Below are 19,821 nucleotides of genomic sequence, written 5' to 3'. Positions count from 1 at the left end.
CGGGGCATTGGTGCCTCTGCAGCATTAGATGAGATTGAAACTTCCCTGCACACTTTCCTGCAGGCTGTCAAATGAGCTGTCACTCATGTGTCATCGCCGCTGCTGCTCATCTGCTCTAATACATCACGGCCTTTTATATGGATCGGCGTGAGCGGGACTCTCCGCGCGGACGCCATCAGCTCCTCCACTGGGGGACGCACAGTGATTGATGACGTTTCCCCGGCTCTACACGGAGTTGGCTGGAGAGGAGCCCCTGATGTCTGCTAACAGCGCCCCCAGTGGTCAGTTGGAGAACAGCTCTCTAATTCTCCAGGACAATAAATGATGTGTTTATTGCTCTTAACATGTCCGGACTTTTAAATGCATCAGCAGTCCCCGCCGAGTCGACTGAGGGAAATCCCGGGCTCGTATTTAAGGCTGGATTATTGGCCGAGCTATGGGCCACTTGGCTCACGGACAGAGATCCATCCCAATCTCAGCTTCACTAATCCAATTGAGGCAACCTGCTTGGCAAAGGGGGGACTCATCTGTCTTTACCGTTCATTAACGGGGCCCCTCCATTCGCATTCCTTCGGACCGGACCGAAGCTCATCAGTGAAAGGTTGGATCTGTGCTGGAGACGACATATAATCACTTCTGGGGCACATAATCACTGCTGTGTGTGGTAAAGTATCAGAAAATATTAAAAAGTCCCTCAGGGGTTTAAATTGTAACGCAGGTATGCGAGTGAGCTCAGGCACATGATGTTAGGTTTCCAAGGTCTGCAGGATCCTTCTGCAGAAAAGTCCAAGGCAACAAAAGGAACCGGTGGACTCTTTCTGAAGAAACACTTTAGTTTAACTTTCCTGTTATATCGATTTCTGAAAAAAAAAAAAAAAAAAAAGTCAGTGGACATTTTCCTGGTAAATAAATAAATAACAGTCCCAAGAATGGTTTCCAGGTAGGCTCGCCCTCGGGCCAAAGTCTAAGAAAGGAGAGCGTAAAATTCCCACACATTAGGAGGCAGATAATTGGATTTCCTGTGTCCTGTACGGTGGGCGGTGAGGTTCCTGCAGCTGTGACATTATCAAGGTAACATAACCTGAAGGCTGCGGTGCAGCAGCACAGGCCCTGCAAGGCCTGTCCTCCAGTTCCACATCACTGCCTGCTTGGCTATTCATCCTGTGGACCCTGCAAATGAAATTATAGGAGGAAGACCAAAGGACATTCTTTGGGAATTAATCCCATTTATGCCTAAACCCACTTCAGGTTTTTATAGTGAGGCCGTCTTTAGATGGAAGACGCATCTGCAATTAGAGCAGGCCTCCGGAGAGCTCACATAAAACAGCATTTTGCTTTGTTTCCAGGGTGATTCGGGGATCCAGACAGGAAGTACGAATGTCCTGAAAAGAAACAAAAAATGCTTTTTATTTTAAATATTTTTTCAATCAGCTGTCATGTAAACACTTCCAAATAGTGGGATGGCTGAAAATGACTGGTAGTGATGTCATTGCTAAAAATGAACTGGGTAAAATTAAAATATGGATTAAATGTTAAATAGCTGCTTTGTGTTGCTGAAAATACTTATAAACCATATTCATCACATTTACTGAAATAACATAAAATGCATATATTATTATAGGTACATATTAACAAATCAGCAGTTTGGTAATTAATAATTGATCATCTTAAAAGTGAACCCTTAAAGGCTTAACGTTCAGCTAAATCAACATCAGTGTTCAATAATTAATATCGTGCTATTCACATTTTTGCTATAAATGAAGGTGAATGCTATAAAAAATATTTTAGCAATGAAAATTAAATAAATATTTGTCATTGAATTTATTCACTGAGATAGTTCAGATAAATACTTTGAGGAATCATTCTGGTTCGAGTTTTGTTCTTTGTTTTGTTCTGTACATCCAGGAGCTGCAGTATTTAAAACCCCACTGTAAAATTACAAATACGATTTAATTTTTGGGGTTTTTTTTAGTTTAGAAGAAGGAAAAAGTTTTAAAATGATAGACTTTCACGCGTCTTCTCAAAAAAATGTCATCAAATGCATATAAAATCTAAATATGAAAACCCTTAGTACCTTAAAATGTGTGTTTTCTACCTTAACAGATGTCCCGGTTATATTGCAACTGCTGCTGTAATTTTCTGCTTTGCAGCTCTCTTTTAACACCTGACATCGATTAGCCCTGAACCCATAATCTCGCGATGCTTTGCAGATAAACACTGCCCCCTAGTGACGACAGCAGAATACAACTCTATAGCTGCTGACTCAATTTCTTGTCTGAGAATTGCTAAGATTTGATGCTTTTTTTTGTTCATTTATGTATGAATTATGAGACCCCTTTCCATTTTATTAATTTATAATAATATACCCAACTATTTAGAGAAAGCATAGACAAAGACATCTCTGTGAATAACATTTATGTACATATGATGTTAAAATTTCATTTTCAGTTTAAACGATAAATTGAGCTGGAATAGTTTGTTTTTGTCCTTTTAAAAAAAATAGAGAATAACACAAACACGTGCATACACACACACGCGCGTGCACACACACACACACACACACACTCGCACACAGTAAGTCAAGCACACACGCTGATTGCAGCCTGGCCCTTGTGTGTCCTCCATTGTCTTCATCAAGACCATCAGAGTTCACAGTCAGAGATAAAGAGGGCCGCAACACACACACACACACACACACATACACACACACACACACACACACACACACACACACACACACATACAGTAACTCCACTACTGTACTCACACAGAAACAAACAAACACACACACACACACACACACACACACACACAGCTGCAGGCAGACGTGGACAGGTTCCCCGCCATTATCCTGTCCTCTACTCTAAACACGCAGTTTTAATTTCAACCCTCTGATTAGCTGATGATTGCATGACAGCCGCCGAGCAGGTTCCCTTTTCACCCGGCTCCCAGACTGCAACTCAATCACGCCCAATTAGTGAGTCCCCAAACACTCTCTCTTATTAGAGGACTCATAATCGACTCATTGTGTCCTGATTTGGCAAATAAATCACTCTGGAGGCTGCTGACTCCCCCCCCCCCACCCGTCACCACAGCCGACCCTTCTTTTCTCCCCCACTTCTTCACCTCACCCTGTCTTTCACTGCCCACTCCCTCCTCATGTCCAGGAGTCCAGTGACAATGTTTTTAGGTGGCAGCACACCTTTTTTTTTTTTTTAAATATCCCCCCTCAAGAATGAAGAATAATTTAGCAGCTAAGGCAAGGCAGCATGTGAGTGTCCTTGTCCTGCAAGGTTAAGATTCTATTCCATTTGAGCAAGAAAGGGGTGAATTAAAATAAATGATGGCCATATATTTATTGCCAGTTTGCAGATGAAGCCCAGTCACTCCAGTGGGGCCCGGGCTGCCGGTGGCTCATACTAGCCGAGTGACCCCCACACCTCTCCCTGCCTCACGCTCAATGTCACATACATTTTATATATATGCGTCTATATTTATATCTATAGATGCATGTGTGGGGGCGCAATCAGGGGAGGAATTCGGGAGAAAAGGGGACATGGAGGAAAATTATCTGGCTGGAGGGAAATAATTGAAATTTTGACAGAAAGAAGGTGGTTTTTAAGATGTCAGAGGAGAGCCTGGAAAACGTTGAGACGCACTCGTCCTTCAGGATGGAGACGCCGAACTGGACGAGACTCTGCTGCGGTTTCCTTCAAAATTCTGGTTATTCAAGGTTTTCTACTGATCAGGATGGGACTTTAAAATAAAAAAAAACATGCACAAATCGTCGCTTTCTTCCTTTGAAGCTGTTTGGATGGGAAAATTTTGCACATGAAAATTAGTACGACGTGTTATAAACATCAGAGATGAGAGACATCAGCCCCCCCACACCCCCCATGCCCGCTCCCTGATGAGCAGGCATATCTCTGAGAAGTGTCTCCTGTAATAATCATTTTCTGACGCAATAACTTCACGCCGTTGCTCGCTAACAGAATTCCAACAAACAGCCTCAGCGGGGATGGGGGGGGGGGGCAGCTTGATCCCAGGGGCCTGCAGAGCACTGGTGGGACTGGGATATTGCAGGAAACCAGTGGAATATGATGCAGTCGACTCACAAGAGAGCAGAAGCAGCCGATCCAAACCAAACCTCTCCTCCTCCTCCCCCCTCCTCCATTTTGTGTTGAGTGGTCATTAGTCTGTTCAGAGTCGAGAGCCTGACCAGCTGGCAGGTGACGTGTGATGTCCCACGCCGCGCTCCACCACTGCGAGACCCCCGCGCCTTAGCTGCAGAGGCCTGGTGTACCCCCGTTCCCCAGGCGGGCCACAGAGACCGCGGCGAGCCCTCGGCAGATGGAGCCTCCAGCGTTTCCTGTCTTTCTCCCGCAAGCTAAGACGAGGCGCGGCGAGCGCCGGAGGAGGCGCTGGCCCCGGCCCCCGTCACAGATGCCAGGAGAAGGCTGAGAGCGCGGCGGGGCCCTGCTGGGAGGGTGCTGGGCCAGAACAGGTGCAATCTCAGCCCCTTGTTCCCCTCTGTCAGCACCTCAGTGGTGCTCTCTTCCTGTCCTCGCTCCTTCTCATTCACACACTCTGGAGGTGTTGTGGGGGCCACGCTCCGCCCCTCCCCCGTCCCAGTAACATATCCACGCGGCAAAAGGCTCCGGCAGACACGGCTCCGTCGCTGCTTTGTGTCTTCACCTCAGGAGGAACCAACATTTTAGCACAAACTTGAGCAGCACCAGTGACCCCTCAGAGGACAAACGCTGCACTTGTGTTGACTCAGACATTTTGCCGGCCATGATAAACTCCCCGGCTGACCTCACCGTCCCCGGTGGGGGGGCAACTAACTCCCAACAGCCTTAACTTATATCAATAGTGGCTACATGGAGCCGCTCCCTGCATGATGGAAAGAGTCTACGACGGCAGGAGAGGGCGTCGAACCCTTGACCCGTCCCTGCCCGCGAGCCTTTGTGAACTCCCAGTCCAACTACACCCCCGGCCCCACGCGGGCGACTCGGCCACTCCGACCGCCACTGAATTATTATCATAATTTCCCAGAAAGGCAGCGCAGGGCGCCCACGAGCAGGCAGGCCTCCGTGTTCCACAGAATGTTTGGTGTTTTATTGCCTTTAAGTCACTTCTAGGCCAGCGGAGAGGACCCACATGATAAGAAAACCAGTCATGTGAAAAATGAAGGACCCCGCAAACGGGACTGAGAGGTGAAGAAGGGAAATAATAAAATACATGACAAATGTGGGGCTGGACCGTATTTCAGCCACCCCTGCCTCACCTTTAGCTGCACTAAAAACGCACGAAGGGAAAAAGTGGGAAGTAATGACAACGATGAATAATGAATGTCGTCAATCTCATTATTATTATTATTACAAAAAAGCTTTCAGTCTCACAGTTATGCTTTAAAAATACAGCCCCCCCCCCCTTTCCCCCACTTGCTTTGACAGATAATACCCCGGAGGGCATTCCACCTGGGGTAAACAAAAAAGCACTTGGAGCTCTTTCGATGTCCCTCCACCCCTGCAGGGCTTTTAAGGTGCTGCGTATCTAACAAAAACTACTAAACCTTTTAATCTTTCAAAAGCAAAAAAACCCCACACAACAGATTTAATTAAAAAAAGAAATAACGGTGATCTGACGGCCTCCGCTGTCTGGAAAGGAGAGCGGATGCTTCTGAGGCTCGTTTCAAAGATCCTTTGAAAGTAGTTAACGTTTATTTTATTTCAACAGATAATAAGCCCCTCGTGACCGGCTCACCGTCGCCGGCTGATCCCAGCAGGGGACCTGCGGTGGGCACGCGGCCCCTGGTGGAATGAACGGGTCTTAATGCGCTTCAGAGTTTTAGCCTGTCTGTCCTCACCCCTCACTCTGCAGGGGCCCCGACATCAGGCCCCGGCTATCGCCACATCTCCCCATTTTCTTTAATTACGCTGCAGCATATTGCTTTTGGGCCATATGGAAGGCAGATATTGAAACCAGATAAGATGTACAAACATCTTTCAGCGCCACAGTATATTAGCTAGACCTGGAAGCGTATTATCTTCAGCCGATCCTTCCAATTAGCGCCGAATATCAAGATACATTACGAAAGGCCTGCTGACGAGAGGAAAAGCATTTTAAATAATGGAGGCTCAGTACATTTTGGATGTATGAACCTTTTTTTCTCTTCTTTTAGACATTTGCACCAAGCTGACCAATAACAACACAGAATCCAGACAGGCCTGGAAGCAGCAGACAGGGCTTCCATTGAGAGGCTGCTGCTTTGGAACAAATAAATCTGGAATCTACGAACTAGACACAGGAACACTGTGTAGGTTTGGTGCCGCACGAGTACCATTAAGAGGCGGGATTGTTAACATGGTGTCAGCGGGGGGGGGACGCTTTGAGTGAAATATCGCGTTGCGGAAGTGTGCGGCGGGACAACGCGGATTATAACAGCAGTGATGGTTCCATTATTTTAATAGAAAAACATTAAAGGCGCATAAATCCCAACCCAGTCCCACGTTAGGCGAGGCCCGTTACGCCAGATCTGACAACCAGAGGCTTCAAACTCGGCTCACCTTGCCATGACATCGCATTCCTGTGAATAACCAAAAAGCTTTCAGATAACATGCTATCTAACTCCGTGTATATACTGCAGCTCTTACGATGTGATTGAATTCGCTGCACCATACGGAGCGAGGTCACCACGCCGCAGCACCAGGATATGCCGCGCACGCCGGACGGCGTGGAAACGAATAAAGGCGGAGAGAGCGGCGGGAGGAGGCTGCGCAGGCAGAGGTCACATTGAGAAGATGGATGCAAACACATGCCAAACAGCATCTCTGGATCTCTTTTTCTAATCCCCTCTCTGATCCACCGACGCATTTGAGGCCGGACACAACCGGCTAACGCGGGGCCCCTAAACTGAGTCGGCGGGCCGTCCGCGGTCCGCTTCAGACGGCACCGGCTGGCTGCCAGCAGAGGAGTGGCAGGCTTAGCCTTCTCCAGAGAGACAGCTAGAGGTTGTCTCTACATGGATGGGCACTTCTCAGCTCGGCAGGGGCGGGAGGAAGGGGCAACGCGGCAGCTGCTCAGGGCATATGGGCAGAATTCATTAAGTCTGGATAAATAAGCCAATTGTGGAGGCGGTGAAGAAGTGTGTGTTTGTATGTCGGACGCAGAAACAAACAGAGATCGCTCGGCGGTTCTGAGCGCAGAGCTGTGGACACACAATTATTCCGAGCACAAATATCCCATGTGGCAGCTCCGTCCTGAGGTTGATGAAGTTGATTCAAGGCTACCAAATAAAGAAAAAAAGAAAAAACCCAGTTCTGTTTGGGATAGGCAGTGATTGAGCCATTTGATGCATAGATTACATGTCCTTCAGGGCCTCACTGTGCATCTCCTAATGTCTGGAGACCTCTCTGCGCCGCAGAAATAAACTTAATCACAATCTGTAAATGTTACAGCTGTTTCCACAATAAAGCGGGAGGCCTGCATCTATATTCACACACATGAACTGGAGACTAAGCTGAATACTGATACACGACTCCGGCGTGTTCCATAGGTTCCAAATGCGGCCATGAGCTTCGGAAACAAAGTGCGGCCTTGTTTCAAACTTCCTCTCATTCCCTTTCATCCAGTAAAAAACTATAATGTATGCTAATCCCCATTTTGTCAATAGGAAGTCTGTTCAATGCATTTGAGATAATAGTGAAGAAGGTGTTGCTCCTATCGAAGACCTGGAAGATAAAGTCAATGGTGCGGTCAATAACAATAAGGTTGTAGGCTTTAATGAGGAATGTTAATTTGAACACAATCAACTGGATTTCAGCTTAGCTGATTATCAACCTTGGACTTGTATGAGGGTGTTGATAATGCCCGTAGTACAGGGAGGGCATTTTTTTATCTGCAACGAGCCTTTTCAAAGAAAATCAGTTTGCCTTTCAGCGGTGCAAGTTAAAAAGCGACAAATAGGCCCAAACAAAGGCAATTAAGACAAAGCCCACCACAGCTTTATTCCTAAAAATAACAAAAGAAAAGCATATATACGCATATAAAGCAGTAACTTTAACAAGTTATTTCCATCCTATACAATGCTCATTCCCACCCAATCCATGTAGAGTTCCAGTCCAGGCCTTCTCCTTATGTTTGAGCTACGGCGGCCTGCTCCTCACTCTCTCCTTGATCCCATTCCATCAGCAGCTCAGAGGACACCTCTGTAAACAGATGATCCCAGTCCCAGCTCACATCATCCTGCAGAGGCGAGGAAGAGAAAAGAAGAATTAGAGAGGCACAGGGAGAGGCACCGGTGAGGAGAGCGGGGGGGCAAGGGGAAGAGGATGAGAGGAGAGAGCAGGAGGTGTTAATGTACACATCATAAATCTTGATTACCTGAGAGACAGAACGGCTGCCTCCCTGGGTGCCAGAAACAGCTGGACAGGCCTTTGCTGGGGGCCACTACAAGCTATATTTACTAAAAACTCACTCACCTCCTTCACGTCCTGCTCCGACGCTAGAACCTTGGTGAGGAGCTTCATGTCGACCTCTCCATCCTAAGAGGAGACGGCGGCAGAATTCACTCAGACTGCGCAAACAGAATCGATCCCATGGACAATTAGAGGAGACAGAAACAAAATGGGACTTACTAAGGTCTGGAATGTAGAGTAATCCTTCAAATCCTTGTCCAGATCTCTGTAGGTCATCACCCGGTTCATCTGGACACTGCGGGAAGAACAGGCATCTCCTACAGAGTCGTGTTTCTAGCAGGGGGTACTTTCACGCTTTGTGCAAACCAGCGGACTGAGAAGAGGAGAACTTTCAACTTTGGGCTCGCTGAAGTTCCAAGATGTCAAACAAAGACCGCAGAGAGCCGGAGACGGTTGCCAAGTGGTAAACGATTTAAATTGAAACCCAGCTGCTTATCTGTGGCTTGGAATTAAGTGTGGGGGCTCTCAAAGTGGCCGGGGCCTAGCAGAGCATGCCAGTCCTACTTACTGCACATTACACGCTACATTGCCCCTACAATGAGTTCAATGTGGATATTATCTCACATAGAGAGAAAGCCCGAGCCTAATAACCTGCACTGCTGTCGCAGTCCTGCTACATATTCGACACATGTCGGCGTGTCTCTCACTGCCCTGTAAATCAAAGGGCCCAGTTAGCCGGGGCCAGAATATGGAGCTGCATAAATCATACCTAACTGTTATTTCTTCTTTTCAGCCCTATAAAGCGAGACACTCGATGATTGGGAGAGAGGTAATGATCAAAGTCACCGGGGCGGGTGGGGACTGATCTACCGCTGCGTTCACACAGGCAGAGCTGAACAGTCGGGTTCTGGACTGTTGTGGGTAGAAAACAGAGCTTTACGTCCCACCGGGAGGAGAGTTACGCTGCCAGTACTGATATTAAAGAAAATGTATATACGGCATTAAAATGAAACCAAATCACTGCTGGTACCTCGGTGGAGCTGCGACTTGCATCATGAGGTCCTCCTCTTGTACTTCCTCCAGGTATGGAATGACGGGAATATCTTATACACGAGGAAAAAAGTGTTAATTCATTTTCCCAGAGTGTGATCATTTGATCTATAAGAGACATGACGGAACGCTTCCTGAAAAATCCCCTGTGTAAGTCTTGTCTGCTGTATGTATAACCATGTCTGTGACCCCCCCCATCCCACACACACACACACACACTCCATCTCTTTGGTTACATCCTCATAAGAGCTGCCCTGTCACAATAGCCAGGCGGCCATGAATATTCAGGAGGCAGAGCGGCAGCTCTACCTGCTGAGAGAGAGGCGCCGGCCAGGGGCTCCCCAGAAAGTACCCCCCGCTACCTTAGCATTTGGGCCCTGTCAGCGCTGCCCACCCCCAGGACCCATGGTGGCCCGCGGGCCGACCTCCATGTCCACTCTGCCACTCTGACTGGTGCGGCGTCCAGCCACGTGCAAGAGTATTTGCTTGCGGGCCCATCTGTGTGGGGTCGGAAGTCACAGCGAGGCCTGGTGGGGCTGCGATGGCAGGAGCCGCCGACCCGCTGCTCAAACAGTGGGAACCCGCTTTAATTGGCAAAAAGCAACAGGACGGAGGATGGCTCTACTCCCAAGAAGGACAGGGCAAACTTTCACGGCACATTTCAGATGGACGGTTGTTGAGATATGAGATAAAGAGGTTTTAGAGGCGATTGCGGTTGATAATTGATAAAGAGCCTGACTAACACGTGTTCAAAGGGTTTAAGGATCAGAACCTTATTGCAGGATGGCACGCACCCTTAAAAGGGTCCTGTAGGAGACCAAAACCAAAATGAAATAGCTCTCAGTTGGATGCGGGTCTGTTTTGCTGCGTGTTAGCTTCTGGTGTGATGGAGTTTCCCTGTACAAGATTTTCCAGAGGAGGCAGCAGAATTCACCTCCTTATTAGGACTACAGCCGAGTGCTGACGGCAGAGAAAAAGAGTCACGGAAAGAGGAAAAAGAGCGACAGAAAGTGAGTGGAAGGAAGAGAAAGATAGAAGAGGGGGGAGAGTGGAGCTGCATGTCGGTAATCTCTAACCACAGTACTGAGCCCGGAGGGAAAAGTCAATAGAGCGGCTAAATAGAGGTGAAGAGATGGAAGTCTGCATCTGATGTGAGGAAATATCTCGGCATCTGTGTCACCGTTCCCCGAAAAATAACTCCAACTCGAGCTGAAGAAAGACAAGTCACAGAATATCAGGAATCCACCACATGTTGAAAGTTTGGACAGGAGGAAGGAACCGCTTTCAGGAACTCCTGGACAAAGTCCCAACAGGAACCAATCAGCTCTGAGCAAATAACAAAAGTGTTGAACTTCTTCTTTTTTTTTTTAATTAAGCCAAATTAGCAATGCCGTTCTCGTTTAGCCGCTGACAAGATTCATCTTTGTTTCTGATATCCAAATAAATGCAGGCACGGGTATTTCATATTCATGAGGCCCCGGTGACACTTTGTCCTCTCATTTACAAAGCACGGTGTTCAGCAGAATCTGTCCCCCCTGGACCCCCAATCAAATTTAATGGTCTTAGTGCAATGACATCAAAAAGCCCTGCCGCCCGCTCTTTGCAAACACCCCTGTGTACCCGAGCCCTGCTCGGTTTCAGCCGGCGACGTGTTACTAAAGTGGGTCGGTGTGAGGGGTGGACATCGTGTCCGTATGCAAAGTCTATGATCAAGCGAGGGGGGAGGGGACAACGTTTTTAAACGAGTTTCAAAATGGGCCCATTAGTGGAGGTCAAGGAGGCCAGCGGAACCGGCCCGCAACCAAGCATGCGTTGCACTCACCAATCCGGACTTTCCTGGGCCGGCTGCATCAAGGTGGCTTTTGTCTGGCCGCCACCAAGGCCGCCGTATCCTTATTACCTGAGTGCGTCCGGCTTCCTGGCTGGAGCATGTAAATATCAAAAGGGGATAATTTGCTGCTAGTGTTGACATACTCCCGGCAGGCACACGCCAGTCAGCTACTTTTGGCGAGCTGGACGTCTCCCCGCATTACTTGGGCCCCTGTAATCTGCGCAGGGGTCCACTCATATGATTACCTTGGCGCTGAATGCTTTTGAAAAGCTTATGGGGCAATATTCGTCTCCACGCCAGCCGAGAGCAAAGACGGTGAGACGTGAAACAGATGAGCGCGTTTAGCGTGAGAGTGCTGCTATTTTAAGTGACATGCCCGAGGCTGTGGGGGTTAGCTGATGGGACGATGGGGAGCGTGGGGGGGGGACTGGGAGAGCCCGCTCCATCTCTCTCTTTTCCTCTGTGCTTGTAGCCAGTGGACATAAGGGATAAGGGTAGGGGACATAATCAAGATCGCAGGGGCTATCTCACTAACCCTCAGCTCTGTAATTTCCAATGCCCCTGCCTCCGGCTCTGTATTAAAAGGTCTCCCCCCACAGAGTAATAATCTTTCCGCCGGCATTAACTGCAAGAGAACCAAACCTTTGGGCCCTTCATTCAACTGGCCGTTTGAGCCAGTGGACACAGACAGACGGCAGACGCTCTGACTGGACAGAAGTGAACCGCAGTTGCACTTTACAACCAGTCAGGACCACATTCTTTTTCTGCAATGCTGCCGATCATTTGGATGATTCACAATATTAGTGGAGATTTTTAGTTTGGAAATCTGTCATAATCATTTTAACAGCAGTAACTAGATAGTTGAAGTTGCATTACAGTTTCTGCACAGCATAAATGCATATGACATTTCTATAACTAACTCTATTATCATCCTAGTGGTTAAAATGATTAAAATTTTTAATTAAAACCTAAATGAAACCTCTGACTCAGAATTCCACGAAATGAAGCCAGCCATTGTTATTACTTGTTTCTTTTTTATTACGCCTACTGGAAAATTTCTTCTTCCTGTTATTAAAACAAAAATGTATGCGATCAGCAGGGTTATGGTGCGATATTACCTGCAGACCTTTGGTATTTTACACATTTAACGTATCTTTACAGACAACCTGACACTTTCCCAGCTGCCTTGCGCATCAGAAGAGAATAATTATTTCATGTCTTTAGCTGAAACTTCCCAACTTTTTCTGGGCCCTCAGGTAACTCTTTTAGTGTGTGTGTGTGTGTGTGTGTTAGCCTGGGTGGGGGACAGAACCCTTAAATTTCCCACAACAATAGATCCAACCTTTATAATGAGCCAGCAGTCACACGCTGGTCAAAGTGAGAAACGACGGTCAAACGCAGAGTCCCAACACACGAGTCCTCGCCAGCATCATGTGAAAAGTGATGATCTGACCGTCTGCTTATCTGCTCTACTTGCAGAGGATGAATGAGCCGGGAAGGCACCCACGGGGGTGGGGGGGGACTTCCTCGTCCATGGGGAGACACAGAGCTGGGGGACAGTGAGGGTGCTCTTACCTCCTTCATCATCTGACCTCTGGGGAGTCTGTGGTCGCAGGCGACGACTGTAGGAACAGGAAGTGCAAAAGTGTGAATTATTTAATGCTTTTAAAACGCAGCCGTAACAGTGAGGTCATCAGCAACGACTCCTCTTTGATACTGGGTCTGTTTTGGGTTTTTTTTTCCCCTTCTCTCATGTTTGTCTTCCTTGCTGAGCTGGCTACAGAGTCCCAGAACTTCTGGACAGTCCTGACACGCTGCCGTCCTTGTCTGGTTGATAAGAGCGACCTCCACAGATAGGTCCAGAAATTCTGAGCAGTAAAAATACGCAAGTGGGGCAGCAGCCTTAAAAAAAAACATTAGTGACACGAGTCGTGTCACAAGCACAGCATAGGGGACTCTGGGCAAGGAAGCAGCCAATCAGGGACCTGTTCCCAACTGCAACGATGAGCAAAACGCAGAGGACTGCGTCCTCTACCTGCCTCTCCTCATGATGTCTATTCCAGTCACAGAATCACAGGAGGGAGGGTCGGGGGGGACTAAAATAACAGGAAAACTTGGCTCCAAACAGCAATAAAAGTGATGACAACCCAGTCGTGCTGTTTTTTTAATCATGTTAAGTGATTGTTCTTGGAAGGCAAGGATTAGCTGCAACCAAGGGCAATCTGGAAGAATGGCGCTATTTCAACTTTACTGCAAAAGCAACAAACATTTAAACTGACATTTCTTTCCATCCAAACACACAAAAACACGGCGGCAGCCTATAAATTCAATCAAATGTTGGAATGAACATGATAAATGGTTCTGTTTTGGTGAGGGAACTTACTCTTCCAGGTCATCGGCTGCAGATTTCCTTGAAGATCTGCGTCACAACAGAGGGAAACAGTGAGAGATTCAAAAGCACGACACAATCGCAACGCTAAAACTGAAACAATCGTCTGTTGAACATGGTATATTTTAGGACAGCATCCTCAGCTCTGTCTAATCAAAGCAAGTCTACTATCGGACATGTGATTGTTGTGTGGACTCATCTCCTGCTGGACAATGAAGCTATTTTGAGGCGCTTCTCCAATCACCCAGTTTGAGCGCTAAAATACTGCACCTCTGCCATATTTCTAGCAGTGTGCATCATGGCAGACACACAGTTACAAATTTAAAATATGACCAGCTAAATGTTACCAAATGAAATCACCCCAAGAAACAGCCATCAAAAACAAATTTTCATGCTTTAATAAGCCAACTTTTTTTCATTTTTAAAGGATAGCGCCTCCCCGTCTCCTGGTTGTTAGTGCCCCCTACTGGTCATGAACATGCCTGCTGAACCCGTTACACGAAGTGATCATATTTTAGAGTCTTCAAACAATGTCACTGCCTCTGCAGAGTGTGTGTGTGTGTGTGTGGGAGGGGGGGGGGTCTTTAAACAGGCAACAAACACAACCCAACCCTCAGAGAAAAAAAGAGGGATATTAAACTTTAATAAATTGCCCTTTTTTGTGGGAATCAAATCTGTCAAACGGTTTGAAAGAAAGGACAAATATAAAGCAAAATATAGAGACAATCTTTAAGCTACGCCTGATTTGCTCAGTTTATCATCGCTGATTTAATGTAAACTAGCAACCGTGAAGTTGCCGGCCTGGACAGAGAAGCTGAGGGAGAGCACCTGCCTGTCCTTGGACTGTGTCCTGTCTGCTGTGCAGGGGCGGCGACACTTAAGACACATTACAGGCCTCTTGATTAAGACTCATGTAAGGCAAAGCGATAGACATGGTAAAAGTGTCTGGAAAAAGTTGTTAGGGATAAAATATATTGTGACAACCTGGTTTCAAAGGTTCATCAATAAACTGACAGATCATTTAGTGTCAATTAGAAGTGATAGATCGACAAATCCTGGGATTTCTGCGCTGGGATTAGTGGGAGGAGGGCGGTGGTGATTGAGCATGAGGGGTGACATTGAAGGGAAAAGTCCTTGCCGGTTCCAGGGGGGACTATTACTTACTTTGTTTCAGAGAGGATCAATGTGTGTGCAAGCCCCTTTTACACCTCCTGTATTTCAATCGCCGCGAGAATCGAGCCGGGTTACACAAAAAAGCACAGAAGCGACACGCTGACCTTCTGCCGGGCGGGAAAGATCCAGCGCGTTTGCTGTTTTCCCTACTCGCACTAACGGTGCGGTAAACATCACAAATAAGTACAATCGACACAGCCGGCTCACTTCAGTGCATCTCCTTACTCTCACCTCCGCGGAGAGCAAAAGACACACGGTGGCAGGTGGGAGGGAAACCTCGAGGGGTGGCACCACAGTAATGTTCTGGATTCATTTGCATTCCGCATTTCTATTTAGATCTGTTAGTCGTGGGCTTTAGCTCTGGCAACTTCCATCTGTTCCAAATATTTCACCCGTTCCCCGTGTTGTGCTCCCCGTGTAAAGAGCAGGCCGCAGTGGCGAGGGCTGATTAAGTGGCTTGAACCCGCGTGATGAAGTGGCGAGCTGACTAACAGTGCCCTCCTGTGGCTGATGCATTAACCATGTCAATTACAGCCCTGCCTGCAGATGAAGACGAATGTGGAGTTGCTCGTTCAGACAGGCCGAGTCTAACCGTGTTGATTCACAGCCCGAGTGACAAATATGCACTGATAAATAAGCTCGTTCAGCGGCACGAGTGTTCATTAATAACGCAGAACCCAAAAAGATCACGCCGCGCGCCTGCGTCCTTCGACGTGGCTGCAGTGCGCGACAGGAAACGCTGTAAGTACGTACTTAGAGGAGCTCTCTTCGGCCCAGCCAGCCTGCCGCCGGGGGGGTTTGGGAGGGGTGCCCTGGAACAAGAAGGAAAAACTTACCAAAGGTGCTGAATGAAAAGAAATTTGTGGTAACAGAACGGCATTGACGCTCACACCGGCAGAAAAAAAGCAGGCTGGAGAATCAGACCGGTCAGGTGGATGAAACCATAAAGGCTGCGTCAGGAATTCTCAGACAGGATTGGGGTTTATTGGAGTCGCACATTGAAAACATCATCTTAAAAGGATTTTACGGTGCAAATGCACTCCTAGATTGACCTCCTGCCAGAGCAAACAAGGAAAGCCTAATATAGAAGAAAATAATCGCACTGTTTAAATCACGGGGACGATTTGAACCGAGCATCAACTCATATCCTGCATGTTTAACAATAAGCCTGCAGCGCAGACGTCCATATGCGCTCCATTGTGTTGTTTATTATGGTTTTCAGAAACGTCCGTTTCCAGCAGCAGAACATATGGAGCGGAGTGTGGGAACTGCCAGGGCCTGCAAGTCCGACCCCAAAATAGACCCCTGCCTCTCATTCTTTTATTCTGAAAATAGTTAACAGAGCTTGCGTCTCAATCCTGAGACCCGGACCCTGAAATCAGCACTTGAATGAATGAATTCCTCTGAGCTCATGAGGGTGGGCACTAGACAAATGAATCGGGGTGGCTGTGGGTGGGAAGGAGGGAGGGAGGGAGGGAGGGAGGGAGGGAGGGAGCGCAACGTTTCTCATTACTAAATTGGGTCTGCAGAGGACAAAGTGCTCATGAAGAATTTCTTTCGTTTATGGCGAAAGAGGAAATAATCTTTCACGGACGGCTCCTTCATCAGACCCATTTATAAATCTGAATGTCACCATTAAGCAGGATGGGGGGGGGACTCCACACTGCTGTATATTACTATTAATCCAGAGAGCTGAGGCTGAACAAAATGCCTTGACTTCGCGTTATTAGCACCCGTCTCTTTATGGAGAACAAAGGGAGATGATAATAATGACAGATGAGTCGTTTTAGGCAACTTTATATAAAAGAAAAAATCACTGTGATGCCTGATGTTTGTTGTTTCTCATGACAGACGTGATCATATGGTGGAGGGCCTTTGAGGGGAGATAGATTCCTCCTCTGACAGTTGCTTTACTCTACAAAGATGGAGAGGACCATGAGTTTCCTGAGAAACAAAACAGCTTTGTCGTTCCAATTCTTCATGACCAAATATGAACCTCAAAGTTGTAGTAGAATAGTTATGGCTGTTAAGAAAATTAGCTTCGTTTCTAATTCGGGACTCCTTTGCTCTCTGGGGTATATGGAACTTATGGTGACCAAACGCGGCGAGCCCATAAAAGCGAATGAAATGTTTTCAAGGATGTCAGGAATGTGAGCGATCTGTTGGGTATTTTAGGCAGATGAGGCCGGGGCTGATAAACCAACAGTGTAAATAAACCCACCCAGTCGCACAACACTCTGGAAAAATGTATTGAATGAACGCTGTGGGTCAGGGAGGGCGCGAGAATCCGGCTTCATACATCGGAGAAAGTTGGCCTAATTTGGGAAGATTAGCCTCAAGCAAAAGCATCAGTGGAATTTTGGTGAGCTGGAAATCAAACGACGTAAGACAAACACTAATAATGAAGTCATCACCGCAAAGACTGCAGCTTCTCTCATATGTTGGAACTGTTTTTAGTCTAAATGGATTGAATAGGGATAAGATCCCTTTAGAAATGGCAATATCTTTCCTGAAATGTTGTGAAGAGGTCATAACTGTAGGTACTATTTAGAAATTTAGGCTCAATAATAAAGGAATAAAAAGCTCTGTGCCTCTTAAAAGGATTTTAAAGGTTTCATACAACAGCACTTCACATCAATACTATATAAAGGACGTACGTCTATAAGGAGGAGCTACTGTATATTTGTGAAATGCAGGTGTTTTAAGGAATGCTGAAGGACGTAGAATGCAACTTAATTGCTTTTCAGGTTGCGTTAACATAAGGGTGCCGGTACTGTATGTCTGAAAAGTGGGATAAAAAGTCTCAAGATATCAAATGCAACCAAATGAACTGAAGCGAACAATTACGGAAAAATTAACAGTCTATGAAACTGAGGCTGCTGTAAATGGGAAAGAGCTGAAGAACTAACAGCAGATGGAGGGTTTCTTTTTCATGCAACCTACCTCCTCATCATCCTGTCATTCGTGTGTGAGAAAAACAAAAATACACATTGATGGCACAATCTGAAGTAAAACTTTGACACACCACTGTGGATTACCACAGGATCCGACATTTCTACTGCAAGTGATCTCTTACATAACGAGGATCTTCTGTTGACAACTGGTCAGCTGCAAGGCGAGCTCTTCGGCCAGACTTTGCAACCTGGAAGACATGGTTAATTAAGAGAATGGAAGGTTTATATCTTTGTAGTTCAAAAGCATAAAATCTACCAAAGGCTTTGTGGTTTCAGTGGGCTATCGCTGCTGTCAAATGAGGCAGCTAAATGTTGCCTTAATGGACAATGGAATTAATAGAGCATCTGTAAACAACCATACTGGTATGGCCAACATTACATATACCAATATTACATTACGCTTTAGTTGTCCCCGAGCTCATTCTAATATTAATACCCTGATCTGTGGATGGCCTGTCTGAATTCATTTATTAAACTCTGTATCAAACTTTGGAACTCACAACAAAAGCATTTCCTGACCAATTTTCTTCTACAATTATATTGATGTCACTGTTTTCAACACTGACTAAAATATAAAGGCTAGACATCAAGAATCTATTGTGACATATATGCTGTACTAATGAGATCAGTCCTAACTCCACTGAGCCCAGTAACAGGGTTTATTAGGACTCCCATTTCCATTCCACACGTTCAACTCAGATTCAAAATATTATACTGTACATGGGAATCTTATTTTGAAGGAAGGGCTTAATCTTCCCTTAACTACAGAGGGGGTTGCAGTCCATGATGTGACACTTTATGTAGTTTATGAATAAAATAATGGTCGAGAATGCGGATGGAGCACAAAGCTTGTAGAAGGTTATGCTTGTCCTTAAACGATGATGGATCCTCCACTCAGGGTAAAATTGTCTTTTACTTTTTCCTTGGTAATGGGAGATTATAATAAATCTAGCAAATCATTTTTTTCAAACATTTTGCCGTTTAATGACGCGCTAATCATAACAGTTAGCCAAAAGTTAGCAGAACTTTCGTTGCACCGCTGCTCAACATGCATATTTTCAACATTCCAGCGGCATCAGTATTACAAACTTCTCTCTAATATTCCATTCTCTTTCTCCTTATGATTCAGTCGACACTTACATTTTTTACTTTACCAGTTTCTCGAAAATGCAAGCTATCGTCCATCTTGTATCCCTCTGCTAATGCTAATCCAGACGAATATTCCACAAAGCAGGGCTGGGCTCCTTAGTCCTGAAATTAGAAATAACCACGGTTTTTCGATGTAAAAAGAAACAAAATAAATCGATTCAACGACTAAAGATGTTTTTCTGTTACCTCGGTAACTTACTGGGCTCCATCAGCAGCGTCTTCCTGGATGTCACACAGCATCACATAGCAACGCCAATCACAAGCGAGTAGCGCGTGCGAGCGACACTTCTTCTTCTTCGTCCTTAAAGCATCGCATCTCTTAGTTTATTTACTGCCCCCAGTCGAACCGGCGAGGTATCTACAATTCAAATGTAATTTAAGAAACAAACAAGTTACCGGTATATTTTGAAAGCTATTCAGCTAACTGAACAGAAGTATTAAATGTCAAGATGTGATTAAGTGTATTTTATAGATTGACGTACATAGAGATCGAAGAATATATGTGCATTTTGCGATCAAGTATCAAACCTGAAATTTAAAAAACACATCATGGAACCTGTGTTAAGCCTATCATAGATTATCTGACAGGAACTCCAGACAAAATCCTTTTTCCTACAAACCTCCTGTCTTTATAATTATGGAGCATCGCTCCTGACCAAGTCCCAATTCATGATCGCGTCTACATGTTGAAATATCTGGAGAAGACAATACATTTGAAGTTTCCCCTGACGTTTGCTAGATGTCACTGTTGCGCGTCTTTTTTTTTTCACTTTCGGAGGAGAAGCCGCTAGCTTCATCCCGAGGATGACAGCAACATGATGCTGCCTTTGCACCTTAAAGATCCAGCGTGTTACC

The 19,821-nt window shown here is 46.2% G+C and overlaps 1 protein-coding gene across 4 annotated transcripts; it reads right to left on the bottom strand.

Annotated features, from left to right (window-relative positions):
• Window positions 1-7,768: 7,768 nt before the first annotated feature.
• Window positions 7,769-19,292, bottom strand: LOC130540368 (intraflagellar transport protein 43 homolog B). Of its 4 annotated transcripts, none has more exons than XM_057059451.1 (11): window positions 19,153-19,292; window positions 18,958-19,068; window positions 17,940-18,005; window positions 15,617-15,675; window positions 14,519-14,566; window positions 13,685-13,720; window positions 12,877-12,923; window positions 9,451-9,523; window positions 8,640-8,715; window positions 8,484-8,546; window positions 7,769-8,247 (listed from the first exon to the last, which is right to left on the bottom strand). In XM_057059451.1, exons 2-11 carry the CDS (start codon window positions 19,000-19,002, stop codon window positions 8,137-8,139), a joined length of 624 nt encoding a protein of 207 aa, XP_056915431.1. In that variant the 5' UTR covers window positions 19,003-19,068; window positions 19,153-19,292; the 3' UTR covers window positions 7,769-8,136. The 4 variants fall into 4 exon arrangements, with proteins under 4 accessions (XP_056915431.1, XP_056915432.1, XP_056915434.1 ...); XM_057059452.1 differs by having other exon boundaries at window positions 19,166-19,258; XM_057059454.1 differs by lacking the exon at window positions 14,519-14,566 and having other exon boundaries at window positions 19,153-19,285.
• Window positions 19,293-19,821: the final 529 nt, after the last annotated feature.

Source organism: Takifugu flavidus, chromosome 16, assembly GCF_003711565.1.
Source record: "Takifugu flavidus isolate HTHZ2018 chromosome 16, ASM371156v2, whole genome shotgun sequence".
In the NCBI taxonomy this organism is placed as follows: Eukaryota; Metazoa; Chordata; class Actinopteri; order Tetraodontiformes; family Tetraodontidae; genus Takifugu; species Takifugu flavidus.
This window is presented reverse-complemented; position numbering and strand designations above follow the sequence as displayed.